At 48.3% G+C, this 21493-nt stretch overlaps 1 protein-coding gene across 1 annotated transcript in view; it reads right to left on the bottom strand.

The window, feature by feature from the left end:
• Positions 1 to 20816, bottom strand: part of MYO15B (myosin XVB) — a 30963-nt gene extending 10147 nt beyond the window's left edge. The window contains exons 1-29 of the mRNA XM_066331995.1: positions 20679 to 20816; positions 20391 to 20516; positions 19824 to 19901; positions 19341 to 19489; positions 19202 to 19247; positions 18710 to 18834; positions 18508 to 18625; positions 17201 to 17376; positions 16940 to 17033; positions 13181 to 13238; positions 11503 to 11633; positions 11301 to 11396; positions 9504 to 9739; positions 9245 to 9423; positions 8494 to 8566; positions 7862 to 8068; positions 7691 to 7770; positions 7413 to 7510; positions 7142 to 7229; positions 5683 to 5793; positions 5423 to 5517; positions 4628 to 4852; positions 4042 to 4138; positions 3529 to 3699; positions 3091 to 3280; positions 2887 to 2977; positions 2146 to 2353; positions 603 to 718; positions 60 to 119 (exon numbers count right to left, since the gene is read on the bottom strand). Of these exons, the coding sequence (XP_066188092.1) occupies positions 60 to 119; positions 603 to 718; positions 2146 to 2353; positions 2887 to 2977; positions 3091 to 3280; positions 3529 to 3699; positions 4042 to 4138; positions 4628 to 4852; positions 5423 to 5517; positions 5683 to 5793; positions 7142 to 7229; positions 7413 to 7510; positions 7691 to 7770; positions 7862 to 8068; positions 8494 to 8566; positions 9245 to 9423; positions 9504 to 9739; positions 11301 to 11396; positions 11503 to 11633; positions 13181 to 13238; positions 16940 to 17033; positions 17201 to 17376; positions 18508 to 18625; positions 18710 to 18834; positions 19202 to 19247; positions 19341 to 19489; positions 19824 to 19901; positions 20391 to 20516; positions 20679 to 20816 (3660 nt within the window). The remainder of the gene's footprint in view (positions 1 to 59; positions 120 to 602; positions 719 to 2145; positions 2354 to 2886; positions 2978 to 3090; positions 3281 to 3528; positions 3700 to 4041; positions 4139 to 4627; positions 4853 to 5422; positions 5518 to 5682; positions 5794 to 7141; positions 7230 to 7412; positions 7511 to 7690; positions 7771 to 7861; positions 8069 to 8493; positions 8567 to 9244; positions 9424 to 9503; positions 9740 to 11300; positions 11397 to 11502; positions 11634 to 13180; positions 13239 to 16939; positions 17034 to 17200; positions 17377 to 18507; positions 18626 to 18709; positions 18835 to 19201; positions 19248 to 19340; positions 19490 to 19823; positions 19902 to 20390; positions 20517 to 20678) is intronic.
• Between the last annotated feature and the right edge of the window lie 677 nt (positions 20817 to 21493).

Below are 21493 nucleotides of genomic sequence, written 5' to 3'. Positions count from 1 at the left end.
TTATGGAGTATTTTGTCCCCAGAGAGACAACAGGCCTTGAGCCACACTCCAGTGCTTACCTGTTCACACAGCAAGTTCAGACAATAAGGGTGGCTGAAGTTTTCTTTGGGGTAAAACACCTGCAAGAGGAGGGTAATAGTGGTGTTACAGATATTGCAGAATAGCTCCCAAGGGATGTTTTGCAATCCATAAGCCCTGCTGCCAGGGAGGAGTGAGTTCATCTCCAGGGAGGAGACACTGTGAATGTAAACAAAAGGACCAGGAATGAAGGACCAAAACCTGAGAGGATGAACCCTGGTGAGTTTAGCACTCTCTCCAATACTTGATTTTAAATACATTTGTACTATTTTAACAGGAAAGCACCAGGCAACAACAAATTCAGTTTTAGATTTCTCAGTGGTCTACAGAGAAGGGAAAGGACACTGAGAAACTGAGACACAAGTGTCAGTAGGGCAGAGCAGGACCCCTGCCCCCAACTCCTGTGTCTGTGATCCCAGAATTATCTTTGTGCTCTTATTTTACATTGAGTGCCTATGACCAAAATAACCCATTTTGACCAAAGATAACCCCTCCACAGCCAATCCTCAGCTAAGGAACTCAACCTCTTTGCGCAGAAAAAGTTTCCAGCTGGGGTCGACATAGGAAAAGCTGACACTGGTGGTGAGCTTGTACAGCTGGGTCTTGATCCCATCATCACCTGCCATTGTCACAGCAGAGTCTGTGTGGGGAGAAAAAGAAGTGAAGATGGGCTGTGAAGGTGACAAGGTCCTTTCCACCCACCAAAGACCTACCAGGAGAAAGGGGACAGTTCCTGATGGAATATTCCTGTCGAGGAATCTCCTGAGGGTCAGTGACCAGCTCATGTGAGCACAAACCAGTCATTCCCAGAATTTCTGGGAGCATTTACACTTCCTGTATTAGCCACAAAGTTCACTGCTAAGAACAGAAGCACTCCAGGCACAGAAGCACTCAGCCTCCCATGCAAAACACTCCCTTTGTGCTTGAGGTTGAAGACACAGATTTCACTTTGTGTCATTATAAACAGGCCGCTAAAGGTTTCAAAGGGACATAAAAGTTCTCCCCTGACCTTGGAGGCTGCAAGGTTCTGGTACAGGGCACCCAAAACTAGCACTGGATTGTCTCTCTGCAGATGTGTTAAAGACAGGCTCAGTCTGAAGGCAACTGTTCCAAGTTGTTACTTTATGAGGTAGGAATATCTTCGTTTAAGCACTTCAAACTTTCAAAACTTTCATAGCCAAATTATGTAGTAATTCTCATACTTCAGCTGTTTATATTTCCCTATTCCAAAGCATGAAGGAAATTTGCAGGCTAATCCAGTCACTTTGATTTACTTTCACAGGAGTTCCTAAAGAATAATGTTTTAAGAGAGGAGGAGCTAACGGGGAAATTCTTTTATACCAGGGAAGTTGCTGCAGGATGAAGTTTGATTGTGTTTGATTGACTGTTCCTTGCAGGTTTTGAAATGTGATGCTGATGAGAATTTTAAACAGCTTGAAATACATTGGTACAGGTATCCAGTGTATAAAATTAATTCAGGCTCACACTGACATTCAGAGGCAAAACTAAGACTGAGTAACACTTCTAAACTACTGCTGATAAGCATTAGCTCTACTTTTTTCAAGTGGGCAGCATCCAAACACTCTTTATGTGTCCAGGGTCTCCCAGGCTCAGCCTCCCTCTGAGAAACATTCCCTCATTCCTCAGCCTGTCTCTGAGATCCCTCCAGAGGTCTGTAAGGTGAGAGCCCTGGAGTCCCATTCCTCCCTGGTCTAAAGTCCACCCACTAATTGCCACTTTGATAATTATGCTGCAGATAGACAATAAAAGTATTGGGGGCTGGGCCTTGATAAAGCTGTAACCCGAAGGACCTTTCTATTTTTAGCCTCATTTTTCAGAAGGGAAGAGTTAAGAGCCGGGAAGTGCCACGCTGGTGGCTGGGCCAGGCTGGAACTGTGACATCTCTGATTGCTGACAGATCAGATTGCACCATCTCCCTGGTGTCACACAGCTCCCTCAGTCCCTGGCTGATGCCAGGAACTGTGCCATGACTGTCCTGGGCTGGTGCCAGCCCCATCCCCTCCCTGCCCTGCTCCCAAATCCCACATGGGGGAGATCAATACTCACCCTTCTCCGGGGATTCCTGCCCGCCTTGGTCCTCAGGTGTTGATGGGGAAAGAGGGGGAGCCTGAGGGGCCTGGGAAACTGGTGGGGCACCCTCTGGTCTGAAGACAGACAGGAGAGGCAGCTGCTTTTCCTTGATAGAGCTGGAAGCTGGGCCTGGCTTGGGCATGACAGGTGGAGGTGATTTCTTCTCCTGTGGCACAGGAGATGGCTGCAAGACAGCAAAACCATTTGGGCCAGTCTTTCCCTGCATTCCTGGGCTCTGTCCTGACACTGCTGCTCTAACCATCCTGGGGCAGCAGCCCACCCCTGGAGCAAGATCTGTGTGAACAGCTGCCTTTAGATCAACACAAGATCAACAAAGAGATGATCAAATGAAACCCAGAGTACCAAGTATTTGAGATCAAAGCCTCTAGTTTGGAAAGGAAAAAAGGATGTTAACAAGCCAAAGCCTTGGTGTCAAACGTGGAGAACATGAGTTGCTTGCTTCCAGATCAGCCTTAAGCATCTCACAATAGGACTTGCTGCTCCAGAGCCTTTTCTTCAGGATGTCAGATGACTTTACAGAATGGAACCCAGTGTAGGGTGGGCAGCACCATGGTGTGAGCTCTCAGCTATCTCACAACCCAACCAGAAATCACCTGGCTGCTACTGCAGCACCAGGGAGATCCCAGCCTACTGGAAATGGGAGGGACAGGCTCTCTCTGCTGAGCTCCTGAAGTAACCAGAGAGCAAAGGACTCACTGATCGCAGAGGTGAGTGGTTCATCATTCCCAGCTTGGCCAGAGCCTCATTTTTGGGGTCATTCTTCTTGATAAATGGTTTGGCTACTCTCCTGCAAGGGAACAGGGAACAGCATGATGGGGTTTGGGCACAGTGGAGACGTGGCAGAGCTGAGATAGAGAACCCCCATCTCCCTCCTGCCCACAGGGGGGATCCCACTCTCACCTGCTGGGCTCAATGGGCTGGGGCTCCGGGGCTGGTCTGCTCTGGTACATTTTGATGATGTTCCTGATCTCACGGCTGGGTTCAGGACGTGACTCAGGGCCTGAAGGCTTCACTACAGGGGGCTGCTTCTTTGGTTTTGGCGTCTCCATTTTTGGCTTTGGCTCAGGAGGTGGCAGAGGGGAAGAAGGAACTATTGGGGTGACAGCTTTAATCAAGAGACGAGCAAAGACACAAGAGAAATCCCTTTATGTCATTTGACCTTCCCTTTCTTTCCCTCTGATGCTGACTGGCAATGGCCTGACATTCCTCTTTCCTCTCCTGTCAAGATGCAAATTCCCAGAAGAGGCAGATCCTTTCCTCCTCTGCCTAAATCCTGGTCTGAAGTTCCTAGAAAGTTCTTCCCTGTGATCCTGCTTGGGTCTCCACTGCACATCTTACCTGGCTCTGGTTTAGGGACAGGCTTCACTTCTTTCCTCTTCTCCAGCTCCTCTCTTTTCTCCTCTTCCTCCTCCTTCTCCTCCTCCTCCTCCTCCTCCTTTGGCTGGGGTTTTGCTGGAGGAGTCCAGGTTTTGCTAGGTCTGACTTTCTTTACTCGGACGCGCTGCTCTCCTGCACAGAAAAGGGGACTTGGGCTAGTCAAACCCACACACCAAAAACGTGGCACTGGTGGCACAGTTCTCACTCTTGCCTCAGTCAGCAAAAACCTCTTTTCTAGAGTGGAATGTGGCAGTCACAAGCACAGAGATTTCTAGAAAACTGGCCCCACAACAGCTCACGATCTGAATTGTAGCTGGCTGAACAAGAACTCCAAACTCCTGTACACACATCACCTAGTTCCTGCAGGGATTAGCTGGATTCCATACAGGGAGACAAGAACACCTGGGCATTGCCAGGAAAGCTGCAGAGCAAGGTGTTGTGATGAGGGAAATTCACACAGTGGCAGATGCTCACCCATCTTCTGGAAGTACTCTCTCTTCTGCTGGAAGGTTTCCCGAGGATTGTCATCATCCTCACTGCTGGAGAACTCCTCTTGTGCATAGTCATAATCCTGCAGACAGGGCACAACTTGTTTAGTTGGCACCAGCCAGCAGTACCTTTGCAGTGCCCTTCAGCTCAGGGGTGATTTTGTCTCAAAAAGTTCTGATCTAAACCATCTCCACATCCAGGAATGTCCCAATAGGTCAGTTTCTAACACAAGAAACCCTCTGCCAAGCACAGACAAGGGGGATTATGTCAGAGGCCCAACACAGCTTGCTGGAAGATAAAGAACTCAGAGTGATTAATTCTCCTGCGAAAAAAATCAGCTTAACTGGGAATGAATAGGCCAACCCTGCAGCCAAACCTCCACAGAGCAAAAGCCACTAAAGTTTGATCCTTAAAGACTCAGCAAGTAGAGTTTGAGAGGTCTCAGTGTCATCAATAGGCACAAATTTCTGCTCTCCTCTCTGTCACACCATGGCCACACACGGATGGATGCAGAGCAAACACCAAACACAAAATTCAGACCAAATCCACCATGGCTGTTTGTGGCTCATACCGGCTCTTTTGCCTTAGCTGGTGGCTCTGGAGACTTTGATGGTGTTGCAGCAGCCTTTTCTTGCTGAGAAGGCTTCTTGGGTTTTGGGAGAGTGGCTGGGGCTGAGGCTTGTGCTGGGCTGGAGACTCTTGGCCTTGAGTTCTCAAGAGACTTTTGCCACTTCTGCAGCTCCTGCTGCTGCTGCTGCTGGGAAATGCTCATGGCTTGAAGGGTCATCTGCTGGGCCTGGGGGAAGAATTGCAATGTCCATGAGCTCTAGGCTACACAAACCCAGCCATCAGTCACAGGCTGTCCTGTTTGTTCACTGTTAACCAGCCCCAAAACATCCACATGGTGCATGGCAAATTTCCCAGTGTGTGTACACGACCTGCCCAGGGAGCTTTCTCCCACCTGGCCAAGGATATAGAGCTCCTAACACACCCCAAAGCTACCAGCCTGGGCCTGCCATGCACTCACAGGGCTTTGCACAGAAAGCAGAACACTGCAGACCTGCATCTGTAGCAAATCCCAGCTTAAAACCCCGTGGGAATTACAGCTGAATCTTCTCAGGGCCTGCTCCTGTCCCTGCTCCTCACTCACTGATGGTGTGTCAGTGTTCCCGTGGTCACAAAGGGGCAAAAAGAGGGTTCCCAGTTTTGCAGTCTTAAATAATCCCCACTTGATAGAGTTCACCCCAGCATGTGAGCACAGAGTGACACAGAGCAGGCCCAAAGAGGAGAAGAGCTGGGCTCCCCTTCCAAGGCACAAACACCAATGTGTGGCTCTTCCCCAGTTCCTGGGACCTTTTCCACTCACCATGAGCATGGCTTGCTGGTTGATGAAGGCTTGCTGCTGTGCTGCCAACTGGCTGGGGTCTACAGCTGGAACCATGGGCTGGGGCATCACCATGGCTGTGCAAGACAACACACACACCTTCAAAATCCTACAGGTGAACATTCCCCACAGAGCCTGAGCATCAGCCTGGAGCGTCCACTGAGCCCCTCACCTGACACTGAAGTGCACAGGCTCCACTGACAACCCCCTGCCCTCTGCAGTTACAGAAACACTGCTATTACCTGGCATAGGTGCAACCCCACCAGCCCCTGGCATCATGGGCATGGCTGCTGGCATCCCCACCATGGAGGGCATGGGCTGGTAAACTGGTGTTTGAGGCACTCCAGAGAAGCCTAGAGGCAAAAGACCAAGTCTTTGGAGAATCCCAAATGAGAATATCCTGAGCAACCCCAGAGAACACTTCTGGTGCTCTCCACATGCACCAACCACAGCAGGACACAGCAAAACTCAGGTGGAAAAAGGAAACCTAAGAAAAACGTGTGGCCTGCCAGATTTTAGATAGCAGTATCCAGACTCTGTTTCTGCTGCCTAGCTTAGGACACCACCATTCTTCACGATTAGGCTTATAAATAATTCCTGCCTGTGTATGATTACAGAGGGTTTCTCTTGAGGGCTGGCCAAAGATCTCTGGGGCTGGGACTGTCACATCCATATCAGTCTCTCTGCAATGAGTGACAAGGCTGGATGAAAAATGAGCCCTGGCCTGGATGGCATTGTGTGTCATGGGGAGGAGCTGTGGGGAGAAAGAAATTCCTCTGCTCTCAGCAATCAGTTCCCATATGGGGTCACAAACAAACCCCACTGAGTGTGAAGCCAGCAGAGCAGGGGGTGTGGGGCTCAGACTCAGCTGGGAGGAGTCAGCACACAGCACAAATCTACTGAATCATTATGTCCTCACCAGTGAGAATGACCCTGGGATACCACAGGGAGATCATCATATACCTCACTCATCTAAGAAGCCACATAAGTGACAAACTGGCTTCAGGCCAGTGATCTGTAATAGAGCTTGTCATGTCCCAAAGCCTCTCCAATAACCAGAAGTAGTCCCCATGTCAGGAATGACTGAACTGGACATTCCCCACCTTTCTGAGACTGCTGGGTGTGTTCCTACCCATGCAGATTTGTCAGTGCCATTAATGTGTTGGTGTTTGACTCTGCCCTGCTGCAAATGCCAGAGGCTTAGCTCCACAGAAATGAGGAAAAGTAAAGAAACCAAACACACAAACCAGAACCTCTTCAGGGTTCAGACTTACTAACCCAAGGAATAGCTACAGATGATGGGAATTTCTGTAAAGAAGTAATAAAAAAAATTAAAACCACTCCCCCTAAAGACACCAACTGCTCTGTGAAGGCATGGGTGAATAGAAGGCGAATACATGACTTAGAAGTATTTGTCTAGGGAAGAGGTAGCCTGGGTCAGAAACAAGCTACCTGCTGCCTTGAGCCCAAGACCAGCTCCAAAGAGAAATTAAAAGCACAACAAAGTCATTCCCTTATCTAACACCTTTCCAAAGCATCTGTCTCACCTGAGAGTGAGGAGTGCAGCCTGTGCTAAAGCCCAATGCTCTGGGTGAACCAGCTGAACATACAATAATCAGCATTTAAGGGGCTCCCTGACCTGTGCTCACTGAAGGTCATGTGGTCCCAGGGGCTCCCAGCTGTCCCCATGCCCTCACAGACCTGTGGAAGGAAGGATTCCTCTCTGTGTGGGTCCAATCTTCCCACCTCCTTTCATACGGCTGGTGAGAATCTCCCTGTTCTCCATATCCTGCATCAAAATAAACCCAAAACAGTTATCTGAGCTCAGAGGGACAGACTCCCCAGAGGGAAAGACATTCAAAGGCATGTCTGAGCTGAGCAGGGGCAGTGAATAGGCAGGAAAAAGCCTGAAGGACTCACAGGGACAGGAGAGCTGCAGAGTGAAGGCAGGAGGGAACATCAGGGGACTTACAGATACTCTGGCACCCTGATGGAGCACAGGGCTGAAGAGATCATCCACATAGTGATCCAAGCCTACAGGGGTCCTCAGGTCATCTCTAAACCTTGGATCTGGGAGCAGAGAGAAGTCTGGTGACAAGGCAGGTAAGAAGCATTACCCTGCCTCCAGCCCCTATTTGTCATGTTTCAGAATAAAGCTCCACAGCAAGAATCACCTGACTCCCCCTCTGCCCTGGCCAGGGCCCATCTGGCCCTTCCCAGTGTCAGCCACAGTCCTGGGCTAAAGCTCACCTGGATGGAGACCAATAAATTCTGGAGGCAGGTTGGGTGGGGGGTAGGCAGGGGCCTGGATACCTGGAGCAGGAGGGATCCTGTTGAAGAGGAAAATGAGATGAGGACCAGAGTGCTGAAAGATGGGTGACAGGGCCACAAGTGGTGGGGCAAGAGGAATAGGTGGCTCACGTGTCCAGGTCAGAGGACTGGAGGATGTTCCTGTCCCTTTCTGGAGTGATGGGGTACTCAGTAGGGGCCTGGGAGGAGCTGCTGAAGTTGCTGGTGTCCTCCATCTCTCCAATGAGGTCCAGCACAAAGTCAGAGCCCAGCAGGTCCTGCCACGTGTTGCCAGTGAACATGGAGATAGACCACCCTCGAGTCTTCTTGTCACAGCCCCTGGGAGAGGAAAAGTGTCCAGGCAGGCAGGGGAAAGGGAGAGGAAGGAAAACATTACATTCAGTTTCTTCTTGTCTTGTCTATCCTGGCTTAAGTCCTTTAGATTTAGGCTGTGAATCAACTAGTAAGTGCCCATGGTTAGAAAAAAACCTAGAAGCATTCAAGATTTGTCCTTTTTATTTTTTTTTTCTCAGAAGCTGCTCTCACAGATCACACCAGTGGTTCCTCTGTTCTTAACAAAGCCCATTGTTTATGGTTGAGGGTTATGTTAAGGGTGAAGAAGGGAGCACAGCATGGAATGGGCAAGAAGGGAGTTTTCTACATGTGACCATATAAATCCCAGTCTGCAGACCAAACCAGTCTGAACCTTAGAGCTGGTGGCAGTCTCTCACATCCCCAGACCTTCTCCCATCCTCTGGCAGTACCTTGCACTCAGGATCCAGGCTGCATACTGCTCTCCAGTCATCCAGGACTCCACCTCAGCTGAGAACTTCTCCTCTGGCACAGAGAGCAAAGTCAGTACCCACAGCTTCTCTGGCAGGACCCAAAACACCCCCACATTCCACAGGACACAGGCAGAGCCCAGCTGGAAAGTCTCACACACTCCTGAGCAGGGCCACAGGAGGACTGAAAGCTCATGGAAGGCTCCACATAGCCACATTCACATCCAAAATATCTGTTGGATGGCACAGGTTGGTATTTCCAACCTGACAGGTGAAAACCCTTGCAGTGTCCTGGTTTGCTTGGGGATCACTCCACTCATAAGGAGCCAAAGTAGGGATGTTCTGTGTTCAATTCACAGAGCTGCTGCTTGCTCAAGAGGCAGCTTCAGGTAATATTTGAGAGGGGAGAAGGGCAGAAAGTCCCTGTAACAAAATACTGCTCATGGGCTGTGCTGTAATGGATAGCAACTCTGTAGAGATGCACAACCTGAACAACACTCTGTTGAACAGTGCACAAACCCAGGACAATCTCATCCCTCAGGTCCCACCAAGCCCAGACTTTGCAAGTTTTGGGTCTAAATTCAGATGCTTGTTTCCCCCATGGCTGTATACCAGCAAACACTGTTCTGATCCACTTCACTTAATTGAGGGAATTATTTCCCAAATGCTGATTTCTGCACTGGAAAAGTCCTTAGAGACTGAAAGACAGCCGGAGGGCAGAGGACTGAGTTACCATTAAAGGTATGAACATCCAGCACCATCTTCCCTCTCCTCTGGTTTGCTGTCCACTCCAGCTGGGTGGGAGGGTAAGCCCGAGAGGGTGCAGGCTCTGTCTCAGTGCACTGAGCTGCCGTCAGGATCTTGCGCTGGCAAACAGCGCTGTAGCCCTCCATGCCATAGTCTGACACAAACCTAGGAGAAGGCAACTGCATGGAGCACTGCTCATCCCTCTTAACCCCTCTGTAACCTGCCTTGTTTTTTTCCCCTCTTACTTCAGCAGTGGTTTCTCCAGGGCTGGCGAGGGGCTGAAGCAGCTCAGGAGAGCCGCCATCAGGACCCAGCCTCGCTGGCTGTGCTCCGTGTCCAGGTTCCTCCAGGTCTGGGCAACCACCTGGCTGAAGATTTCATTGCGCAGAACAGCGTCACTCAAACCTCTCCCAGCAATGTAGTTGCCCAGCAGGACCTCCTGCCAGCCGTGGAGGCTCTTGTCACCAATGAACCGCAAAATCTAGAAGCATCCACGGCAAGAAAGAGAGAACTGGAGTTGTAACCCTCTGTCCCAAATTGTGGTGTAAGGAGTTGTAGACATGACAATGTTTGTGAGCGTGAGGAGCCAACAGTCAGACTGGGGTCTGTCCTCAGGTTTTTGTGCACCACCAAAGTGCTGGGCAATTTGGGAGGTAATGTTTATAGATTGGATCCTGGCTAAAAGTCAGGGTGACTTCAGTCTTTTCTGAGGTATGACTCAGAATTTGATCTTGGGAAAAATATTTCCCCTTGGGCAGGGCTCAGACAGACAAGTAATACACACAGGATACTTTCTACTGAGCCCACTGAGTGTTTAAAACCTTAGGTACAGTTAATATTATACCAAGTATTATGGGATGTGATATCTCAACACACTCACTGAAGAAATTATTCAGCTTCTTGGCTATGCATATCGACATCTTCAATGAATTTTTTAGTTTGTATTTCTCAACCTTAGGTACAGAATGATTTCTTTCATCCTCTACACTTCAATGTGTCACAAGTTAATTTTTTTTCTAAAATGGAGATCTTTGGAAAAAAAACATTTAAGAGTAACAACACTTTCGGTACCAAGCGTGTCAGAGATTCACTGATAAAAACAGAGGATGGTGGTTGTTTAGTTCTCATGGAATTCTTTGTAGCAAATCCCTATTTCATTAGCAAAGGAGAAAACTGCCTTTGATCTTTAAAAAAATAATAGTATTCTCCTTAAACACAATCTTATTCACAAGGTTTTATTGAAGCTTATGCTCTTCTATAATTGGGATCACGAGGACAAAACAAGACTGGTTTTAGGTATTAACTTTCTTAATGGGCTTATTTTAATTCTATGTAATTCCCCAAAAGATTACCAGATTTACTTAGAAAGTATCTGGAGTCTCATTCTATTCTCAACCATTTTAAAGAAGAAACATAAAGAAATACATGTTTCTCATCCACAGAGATGAAATAGCACCATCCCTTTCACAAAAACACTACAGAGTGAGGGTGTGGTTCCAGGTGTACTTTTCCTGATGACAAAGTCCCTGCCCTTTTCCAGCACTTGAGCAACAGTTCACTGTCCTCTGTTGGGTACTGACACATCTGTGAGCCCAAAGTGCAATCGAGATGTTTGCTATAAACCACATCATGGAAAAAGATCTGGGTTAAATGAAACTTTTTTATGACTGACAGATGAGCAAGTGGTTGGGAAGACAGATTTATAATTGCTACTGAGTCTGGGATATTGGGATATTTAAGTTTAGCAGTTCTATTTCCTGTATGTCCTGCCAAATTCTGAGGCTCCATCACCAGGCAATTCACTTTGATCCCAGTAGTGTCTGTCTGGTCTGTGCCTCCCCAAAAACACAGCAACCCTAAGGGGCTGTGTATGATCTCTGTCAGGCTGCTCTAGGGCCTAGAAGGAGCAATTTATTCTGCTTTTCCAGCCCTCCATGTATGGTAAAAACAGTATCCAACACTACCAACTGGTTGTATAAAGGCATCAAAACATTATCTGTTCCCACCTGTTCTTTAGCAAGGTCAAGAATGACGTCTCTTACCAGTTTGTTTATCTCAAGTGCACTCTCCTGGTGTTCAGCATCCAGGTGAGTTAAGGGGTGCTGCAGAGGCTGACCAGGGGCAGGGAAATCTGGCTTCTACAAAAAAAACAAAAAAAGGATAGAAATATGTTGCTCCTGGTGTTACTAAAACCAGTGTGTCTGCCCACAGCAGAGGCAGTGAAGAGATAAAAAGAGCTCCCACCTGGAAGTGTGATTTGACAAAGGAGGAGAAAGGATAGCTGTTGATGTTGGGTGGGAGGGAAAGGTCATCCTTGACCTTGACTTCTGGAGGCTGTGTCTCAGTTATGTGGTTGGCCTGTGCTCCTTGTCGACCTGCAAGGGAAGGAGGTGTGGTGGCAGGACACAAACAGTTCACACAGCAGCTCCTGGCTGATCTGCACCTCACCCTGCCCGAGCCCCTGAAGCAGCCCCTGGCTCCAGGGGCACCCAGCCCAGCCCTGCTGCCTCAGACCCCCAGCAGGCACAGCCTCACCTCCCTGAGGCCACAGGGATTCTCTTCAGGAGGGATATTTTACAGCTCTGATCTTTCAGACTCTTCTCCCCAGGGAACACCAGGAGATTCAAGGCTGCTCTGCAGCATTTACAGGTAGGAAATGCTGAGCCCATACAGAGATACTGCTGACAAGTGCCCAGTCCACAAGGAAATGAGAGGTGTTTATAATGAGGGATTTATCATGGATAAGAGAGGAGCAAACATCATTAAATGAAGGAATTTCTCAATGCAGCACTGCTCCTGTGCATTCCTGTATCTCCAACCGTGTCCCCTGATGCTCTCCCATCCTCCCCATTTACATCCCAGCAGCTTTCATTTCCAGCAGTGTCACTGTTCCCTGAGCTCCTCTGGCTTACATTGCTCACTAGACCAGCTGATAGTCCCTGGAGGGCTCTGCCATGAAATGTGGGGTATTTGGGAATCCAGCACAGTCTGCTCCAATTCACAAAACTCTTCTGCCTGATTGTCTCCCTCACTGTCCCCCACAGAGGGCCACAGGCACAGCTGGCTTTGAGTTTGACACCACACGGACAGAGAGAGGCAAATCCTGCCTCAACCTATTTGCAGCTTAAATATTCACATTATACAAAGAGCTACAAAGGAAACACAACTGCACATAACACTCAAGGTCAGATCAACAGCTCGTGAAATTATTGCTGTTAGTGGTATTTTGGTGATTTGAAAATCAATTGGTGCATCCCTAAATTGATAAATTAACACATGCTCAACTTGTTACATTGTTACATCCTTAAGCTATTATTTTGTTATATCACTGGACTGATAAATTGTTGTATCTCAAGTTATTACATTGTTCCACAATCAAGTTGTTACCCTGTTTTTCCTTCCTTCTATTTTATATTTCTTTTTGAGGAAGTATTTTTTAATGAAACCTAAAAATATTTCCTTGAAATTGTCAAAACTGTTGTTTCTTCCCCTTCAATTTCCTTAAAGATTTTAGAGTAGGTGAAAGACGGGTTTAAGATCTTCCACCCCAGATACTCATCTCTGCCAGAGACCTGGGTTCATTAAGCTGTTTGCTGTCACATAACTTTGACTAAAGAGTTTTGCACCATCCCTGCCATCAGTTCTACCAGTCCAGTTCAAAAGAAGAACTGAAAAGCTAACAAAGATACTGATTTTCAAGCTGGTGTTCTGCTCCCTGGCCCAAGTTGCTTTTCCTCTCTACCATGTCAGGAAACAACATCTATGGTACCATTTGCCTTTCTCATATTTACACTGCAAGGATAATGAATCAAATCCAACCCAGTGAGAAGCAGCAGGGAGAACAAACACATACACTGATATAAACAAGGAAATAGTCAGTGAAACAGTGCAGGAAAGGGAGGGAAGGAGGAGGATTTCTCACCTTCAACAAAGTGCAGGAGGGCTGCGAGCTCTGCAGGGATCTCCAGCAGCCCCACGTCCTGGAGACAGAAACAAATCAGTCATTGCCTGCCAGCAGAGAAACCACATAAAAACCCTGAGCTGAGGCTGGGTGAAACTGCCTTGGAAAAGCTGCCAGGACAGGGATGGAGCATCTGAGCCAAAGCAGTGACTTCTGCCTCCACAACATTCAGAACCCTTGCAAATAGGGAGGTATTGCATGAACACAGCTGTGTGACATAGGTCAGCAAAGGAGGGAAAGGGGAACAATTCCTAAATAAAATATCAACTGCCACAAGGGGGATGACAGGAAAGTTGGCTTTCTTTGCCTCATCCCTCATTCTTATCAAGTCTGGCATATTGCACTGCAGAGATTGCACCTGAAGGGTAATGGCCATTTCCTCCTGCACTTTCCTGACATTTTTCCTTTGATTTTTTTTAGTGTCCTAAAGTGCCACAGCACAAAATGAGACCTGCGTCTGATCTTTGATATATGCTGGAGGTTCTTGAGAAAGCTCAGATCTCTATCTGGGTAATCCATATGAGGATTTGGTCAATGAGTCTTGATTTTTCACTGGTTTTCACCTTGCTCTGCTGCAGGGTAGGAAGCAAATGGGCCAATACAACACAGTGTATCAGCATCACTGCATATAGAGTCAGCTCAGGGCATTTCAGACAGAACTACTCAGATTAAGGCACTATAAAACCAAGCCAAAGTCACAAAACTGCAGCTTTTGGGGCTTTCTGGTTTCTTATTTTTCAGGTTTTTTTGTTGTTTTTTTTTTTAATATCTGCATAGTAAAGCCTCTTGTCACCAGCACATTATTCTGACATCTCTCTCCACAATAAACCTGAAGACAGATTCACAGCATTTTTGAACGGTTTGATTTTGCTTGTGAGAAGATACTTGACTTCAAGTCTGGCTTTTCAATGGTGTATGCAGGAAGTGGACTGTGAAATTCCACAGTTCTGGATCCACACCTGAGGAAGCAGGTGATACAAGAGCACCCAGGGCTAATTATTCTTGTTGTTACTGACAGAACTATAGAGAATTGTGGATAATATCAATTCAGATTCCCTTGATACAGACACTGCAGCAAATGTGTGTCCAGTCTAGACACATAAATAATGGCATTAGTTAGAAGTGTTGATACAGGTGAATGTGTTATGAAGCCTTGAATACATCCCTTCTTCTACATCAGCTTCTATTAATATATTTATGCAGAAGTGTCTCATTCTCACCCCTCACAATAGAAGATAATCACCAAAAATAATTTTCCCTCCACCTCTGAACACCAGATCCAGTGCTGTGAACACAGTGCTCTGACTCAGGACTGATTTACAATGCCTGGCTCTGCCCAGAGTTTGGGAAACACTGAGCTAATGAGACATTTCTGTATTAGGAGGCCCTTTATACCATCTGACCTGCATTCTGTACTTTGTTCCATACATGTGTGTGCCTCCTCTAGATGTTCTGCTGTTCCCGGCAAACCTCAGCTGAGGAGGCACAAGGGAGGGAGAACACCTGGAGAACCTGATCTTTTGATCTCAGACCCTCCCAGACCATTTGACAACTCACCATTCCTTGGCTGGGACTATTCTCTGTGTCACCACAGGCCAGGGAGCTCCTTCTTTGTTTCCTTTCCTCTAACTCCTGCTGTTAGGAGACGAAAAGGGGATGGAAGGTGGGAAAATATGTGTATGAAGTCAATTCCAGCTATTCTGGGGGTGGATGCTGTGGGTGGGCAGGAGATGGTGTCCTGCTCCAGCAGATAAAATGACAGAACAGCTACAGAGCCTTCTTGGGACCCCAACACAGTGAAATGAGAAGGGGCTGCCCAGGAAAAGACCTGAGCTTGGCTGAAAAACCTCCTGCCCTTCACGACACAATTCAACAGCAAGAGCCTCCAGCACCGGCCCAGCATCCTGCCAAGCTTCCCTCACTGAGCATTTGATGTGGCTCAGGACAAAAGCACCCAGCAGCTGCCAGAAATATTCACCCATCTCCTTCAGCATCAAAGCACATGCTAACAGCCTGAGCACGGACAGATGGAGAGGAAACCCTTTAGAAAAGTGGGAGGGGTACCAAAAGCTAAACTCCCTCACAGCTCTGCCCTTTCCCATCCATTCTGTTGTTCCCCAGCCTCATCACTCACCTGACTCCTACTCGGAGATGGGGAAGGAGGGTCTCTGTCTCTGCCTCTGTCTCTCTCCTGCCTATCAGTGGTGCAGGGCAGTGTGACTACATGGGAGGTTATGAGGGCTGGGCTGAGAAAGACAGCACCAAGCTAAAGTCCAAAGGGCAGGGCTGTGGGGTGGGGGAAAGGAGGAACTTTGCAGCAGGTGAACTTTGAGACCTTTGCTGCTGCTACTACATGTACAGAGACCTCAGCAAACAAACACTGAAGGAACAGAAAAAGATTCAAAAGAGCTGTACTGGTGTGGTTACTTGTGAGAAAGAAAAGCTGGATCCTGTCCAAGTGGGAAGGGCAAGAAACAGAACAGAAACACACGCTGTGCTGGACATGGCAGGAGAGGAGGCACCTCTGAAGCTTTGTATCAACACCACTGTCCTTAACCCTCTGCCTCACCATGTCCTCAGCCATGCCAGGAGCTGTGCTGGGTCCTTCCCTGGAAAAGCTGACAGCTATGAGATGTTTGTTTCTACTCTAAGGATGAGCAATCTGATTTCCTCTTTCCAATTTTATTCTCATAGTTTGTGCAGAAGACATTATACCCATTTGACAGAACCATGCCTCTCTCCTGAACACTATTTTCTGTCTCCTCAAAAACCTGCCATCCTGTTCTCATCCCAGCTGATTTCCAAGAGGCCAAGGGCCTGAGCAGCCTGAGGCAGCTGTAAGGGATCAGAGGAGGATCATTGTGGACTGAAAAAATCTTGCATTTCAGTCACCATCAGAAATTGAACTGGGCAAGAAAAAAAGCAAAATGAATGACTCCTTACAGCTTGAGCAGAACAGCAGCTCTGAAGACCACAGATGGAGCTAGCTCTTGTCTCATGTAGGGCAGCCTGGAGTGATGCCTGGAGAGGCTACCTAGAACAGAGGCTAGACAGAGTTAGAGAATAAAGTGGGTATTTATTAAAGGCCTTCAATAGATACACTTTGGGCACTGCAAAACCCTTGCAGAGGCTACACCCAAGATGGACAGCAGTCATGAGTTTTTCAGACAGATATAAGTTTGGTCTATTTGCATATCGGGGATTAATTCTCCAATTACAGCTTCAGGTAATGAAGTCACATTTCCCCAGTTTGCATCCCTCAATTCACTTTTGTTTATACTTTTTGGGTCCTGAGACAGTGATTGTGACTCTGGTTCTCAGGCCTGGAAGGATTGTTTTGTCTAAACAAAATGTGAAGAGAGCTTACTAACACTCTATATGGAGTTCAGAGTTATACCCTAATGCGCTACAGGACCTGAAAAATATAAAAGCTAAAACTTAAGCATCATTCCCACCCTGGTTCACACAGCCAGACCCATGAATCAGCTGTGTTTGCAATACCTGTGCCAATTCTGAATGTCACTTAGAGACAGAAGGCTCCGGGCTCTGTGGTTTGCTTCATTTGACTGCATTTATGTCAGATAGAGGGTGAAGGACACCTCACTGGGTCACTCCCAACAAACCTTCCAAAGCCATCCCTGCCCTGGCCTCACCCAGTCCCCAGCACTCTCTGCTCAGGGCAGAAATAGTCCCTCCTTGCTCTGAGAGGACTGTTGTTACCTGGCAGCGCTTCCTCCATTGAATCAAAGGTCTGGAGATTAAAATCACGGTTTTAAATTGCACCAAAGTCTTCTTCAGCCTCCTGTAACGCTTCCTGGAGGATGAGAAAAGGGAAGGATTGTGTAATGAGGGATGCATCAGCCACACAAACACACGTGTGGCAGGCCAGGAGCCAACACGAGGAGGGGCCCGGACATCCCCACCTGGCTGTCCCTTGGCAAGGCCAAAGGGCTGTCCCTTGGGTGGCCTTTGACTCCTCACCTTGCCTGGTAACCTCGGAAGTGAGCCTGGATGACCGTGGCCTTCTCCTGGAGGAGGCGGAGGCGCCGCTGCTGAAGGAGGCGTCGGAATTTCCTCTGCAGGGTGACAACAGCCCAACTCTGCCTCTGCTGCCATCGCCTCTCCAGCAGCTGCCTGGCCTTCTCCTTCAGAAACACCTGGGGCAAAGGCAGCAGCTGCTCACCCACCAGGCCAGCAGCAGCTTCTCCCAGAGCTGATCAATAACTAAAACTGCTGGTTTATCCCTTTGTAGTCTTGAAGGGCTCTTGCTGAGGGAACTGGGGAGGGCAGGAGGCACACGTGCGGGTGACAGAGATGAATGCATTTGTGGGGGACAAGGAACCAGATGAACGAAGCAAAAGTGGGATGCTGGGTAAAGAAAGGACTTGGCCATGCTACAATAGCCTGGAGCTGGAGTCTGTTGTTAAACTGAAGTGCTAAAAATGCCTCCTTAGTGTTGGAGTCCAGGACATTCCCTTGGATGGCCTGGGACCTGAGGAAAGGAGTTTGAGCCCTGGACAGGGGGGTGTGGAGCCGGTCAAGGGGGCTCGGAGACCTTGGCACAGAGCCCAGGGAGACATCGGGTTTGATTTTGATCCATGGGAAAAGCTTTCAACATTGCAGAAGTAATTACAAACTCCCAGGATGTGAAAATTGTAGTCTAGCACAGTAGATGATGTAGAATTTAATAGTCTTAGGATTTTTAGAATAGAAGTAAATGGGGACAAGATGGTGGAATTTGGGTGGTACCTTATGTACTTCTCCTTCTTCCTCGTCCCCCATTTTCTGGGGCGGTGATGGCACAAAGTAGTTAGAGTAGATTGGACCAAAGTAGAATGTCACTTCTGGTGTGGGCACTGGGCATTGGCACAAAATAGTAAATAACTAGTACGTAATAATCTGCATAAATGTTAGGGGATGTCCCATCTGTGGGGCAGTCGCCTCGTGTCCCAGCTGCTGTCCAGACCTCGGCTGGGAGCAGAGAAAATTTTGAGATACCAAATAATAAACAACACGAGAAACCTGAAAACAAACCTTGAGGACTCTGCTTTCTTACACGGACGCGACTCGGGGCTTTTTACAGGGCCAAGGACTTTAAACCACCTAAAGCTCGGGTGAGGAAACCCCCCCGACACCTTAGTAGTTGAGACAAGAGGCGAAGGTGAGAGGGGAGGACGTTCAAGGCCCTCCCTCTTTGGGCAGAGGCTGAGCTCCTCTCCGCGCTTGGCCAGCCTGGGAATGGGTGCGTGGGGCTGTGCAATCCAGGTGGGGCTCTCGGGAGGCATCACCTTTGTCACTCCAATCTGATAGAGATCCGAGGGGCTCCCCAGGACGTGAGCCAGCACTGCTGCACAGCCCTCCCTGAGCTCCACGCCGCTGGGCCTGCTCCCGGCCAGCCGCCCGAACCTGCCACAGGGGAACCGTGTGACAACACACAGGGAGGACAAACCCTCCAGGGCTGGGGCATCCCCAGGCAGGACACCCCTGTACCTGGCCAGGAAGCTCTGGAATGGCAGACGGACCGGGTACCCCTCCTTTCGAATGTGGATGGCCTCCAGGACCCCGGAGTGTCGCAGCTGACGGCTGACGTACTCCACGTCAAAGATATTTGACAGCTGCAAAGGTAAAGCAGAAGGAAAAAAGTGAAGAAACAAGAAATAAAGAAAAATTAAAGAAAGGAGAGTGAAGGCAGGGAGTTTAGGAAGAGTCTCCTTCTCTTGTCCTGTCCTTGGGCTGGACCTTGCCGTGGGCTGTAGGCCATGGAACACAAAGCCCAAGGAATACTTCTGTGTCCAGCTGACCCTGGCTTCTGCTCCTGCAGCACAGGATTAACTCACATGGCCATAGGGAAGGGTGGGACACAGAAGGGGGGAAGAAAAGTCTCAAGCTACCAAATGAAACAAAGTTTAAATCCCAGCTGTAAAAGGAGAGCTGTTGGAGAAGAATGAAGGACTCCATCAGGAGCTCAGGGTTCTGCCTTACCTTCCTGGGATTAGGGGTGATGCACCGGATGAAGAAGGCATGGCTCCTGGAAAACAGAAGGAAGAACCTTGGGTCACCCTCCTCTCTGTGCTGACCCTGGAAGACTCCACACTCCTGTTGTGCCAGGAGCATCTCTCACCGTCTCAGCTTGGCCGTGAGGTCCTGCAAAGACTGCTGGAATTTGGACACCAGTGTGGAGGGCTGAGGCCTGAGGCCTTTGCCTCTGCCCCCCATCTGCCTTCGCTGGCCATAGGCAGCTTTAGCCCTCTGGAAAATGTGAGATACCACCTGCAAAAACAAAGAGATTGCAAAAACGCACTGAACTGTGTGGAAAGAGGAATCTCTTCTACCTGAAGCTTAAGAAGGTCATTTTCCCTCACCCCTGGCAGTGTCAGGAATGCAGCTGCACCCTTAGGCAGTCTGTGGGTTTTATATATAAAGTGCATCACTTGCGGGCAAAGACAATTTGCTCAATTCCTAAGTAAATTCGGTAAAATAAAACTCATGGTTTCTCCATGTTCTCCTGACACCTGGTCAGCAGCTTTCTGCTTCTCACATAAAGACAATGAATGGATCATTGGGTGTCTGCAATAGAGATCTTCCTCCTGACCCACTGCTGTACCTTGAGGCGGCTCTGGGAGAAGATGTCCAACACCTCTGGCCGCAGCTGGTCACGGTTTTTACTGAGAAACTTGTGGACCTGCAGGGGCAAAGTCTGATTGAAAGCACCATTCAGACCACTCAGACAGGCAAACATCCCTGTGACACACACTGGGACTGGGGACAGGCAGCTGGAGAGGTGTAACAAGGGGAAAGCCCTGGAGAATGAAGCTGCTTCCTGCTGCTACCAGGGTAGAGAGGACAGTGACTTCTGCTTTGAGAAGGGATTGCTCCTTTTCTCCTTCACATCACCCAGCAGGCTTCCACCTCTCTTTTCTTTTTCCAGCAGCAAGAGCTTTCCTGCATTTCCAGGGCTCTGAGGCTGTTGTGTCACTGAGGGCAATTCCTATTTTCCTTCTTCCTCAAGAGCTTAGTTGGCTCTTTTAATAACAATCTCTTCTCATCTGATAAACTGATGCTCTAGAGGGATGTGCAGTCACAGGGGGAGAGCATTAATCACAGAGCTGGTCCATCAGCTTGTCCTCAGGATGGGTCATTTCTCCAGCTCTCTGAGCCCCTGCCAGCTCACCTGGTAGGTGACAGGGCCAGCATAGTGCTGCACAGTGAACTCTGGCAAAGGCATCTTGGGCTTGGTGTACCAAGGGCTGTTTCCATGGTGGTAATGACACTTCTGGAGGAAAGTGTGGTCTGTGGCCTGTAAAAGAGACTTCCTGATGCTGCAACACACTCAGTAGGCTGAAAAGCCACTGTTAAACTGAAGGTAAAAACATTGAATACTTGTGCAATCATTCTGGGAAACAGCATCACCTTAACCATCCTTTGAAAGGGATCCCATGAGAGGCTGAGAGCTCCTCACCTGAGTCAGGGATGTCTGGTCATCCAGGATGCACAGGATGCCGTGGGGCTTTACAGTCAGGAAGTCCAGGCACGACTTGCTGTACATCTTGGAAATAGGAATCCAAGCTAACTGCTCTTGGCTGTATTCCTCCTGCATGTTAAAGGCCAAATCCAGCCATGCAAACAAGGACAAATGGAGAGAATTAACAGAGGGATTTGGGTTGTTTATCAGGAAGTTAGTCTTTCATTGCTGTTAGGAACTTGCCTAGAATTGTCTGGTTTTGTCTCATGAAACTTCTTCTAAAGCCACTAATGATTTTCCTGATTTCAGAGAGGAAGGCTGCTAAGCTGAGTGATAAAGTGAACTGTAGAAAGCAACACGTCTGATAAATATACTTTCATCCCCAGGACATAAGTGGTACAGAAAATGCTACAAAGAAGCCAAATAGGCTTTAAAAATACCCACTGAGGTCTGGGCTCTGTGACCCTGACCAACTCACCTATAAAATCTGGAAAAGGGAGGAAGCTGTTAACAAAATCTCCTTCCTTTAATTTACTGTAGAATTAATAAAAGGTATTATATAATCAGCTGTTTGGACTAGGATTCCATGGATATTGCTTAAGAGGACCATCCAGTTTCCTGTTCCCTGCTGAGGAATACTCTGAAGATGCCTCAGCTCAGTCCATGTGTGCTGCCTTAAGGTGGTGTGAATTCCACTGAGTTCTGCTCACCTCTTCCTGGGCAATGACAGTCTGGCTGAAGAACCACTGGAGGTGCTCATTGGCAAAGTTGATGCAGAGCTGCTCTAAGCTGTTCACCCCCAGATCCTGCAA

Source organism: Sylvia atricapilla, chromosome 18, assembly GCF_009819655.1.
Source record: "Sylvia atricapilla isolate bSylAtr1 chromosome 18, bSylAtr1.pri, whole genome shotgun sequence".
In the NCBI taxonomy this organism is placed as follows: domain Eukaryota; kingdom Metazoa; phylum Chordata; class Aves; order Passeriformes; family Sylviidae; genus Sylvia; species Sylvia atricapilla.
Note: the sequence above shows the minus strand (reverse complement) of the source record. Positions and strands in the feature narration are given on the sequence as shown.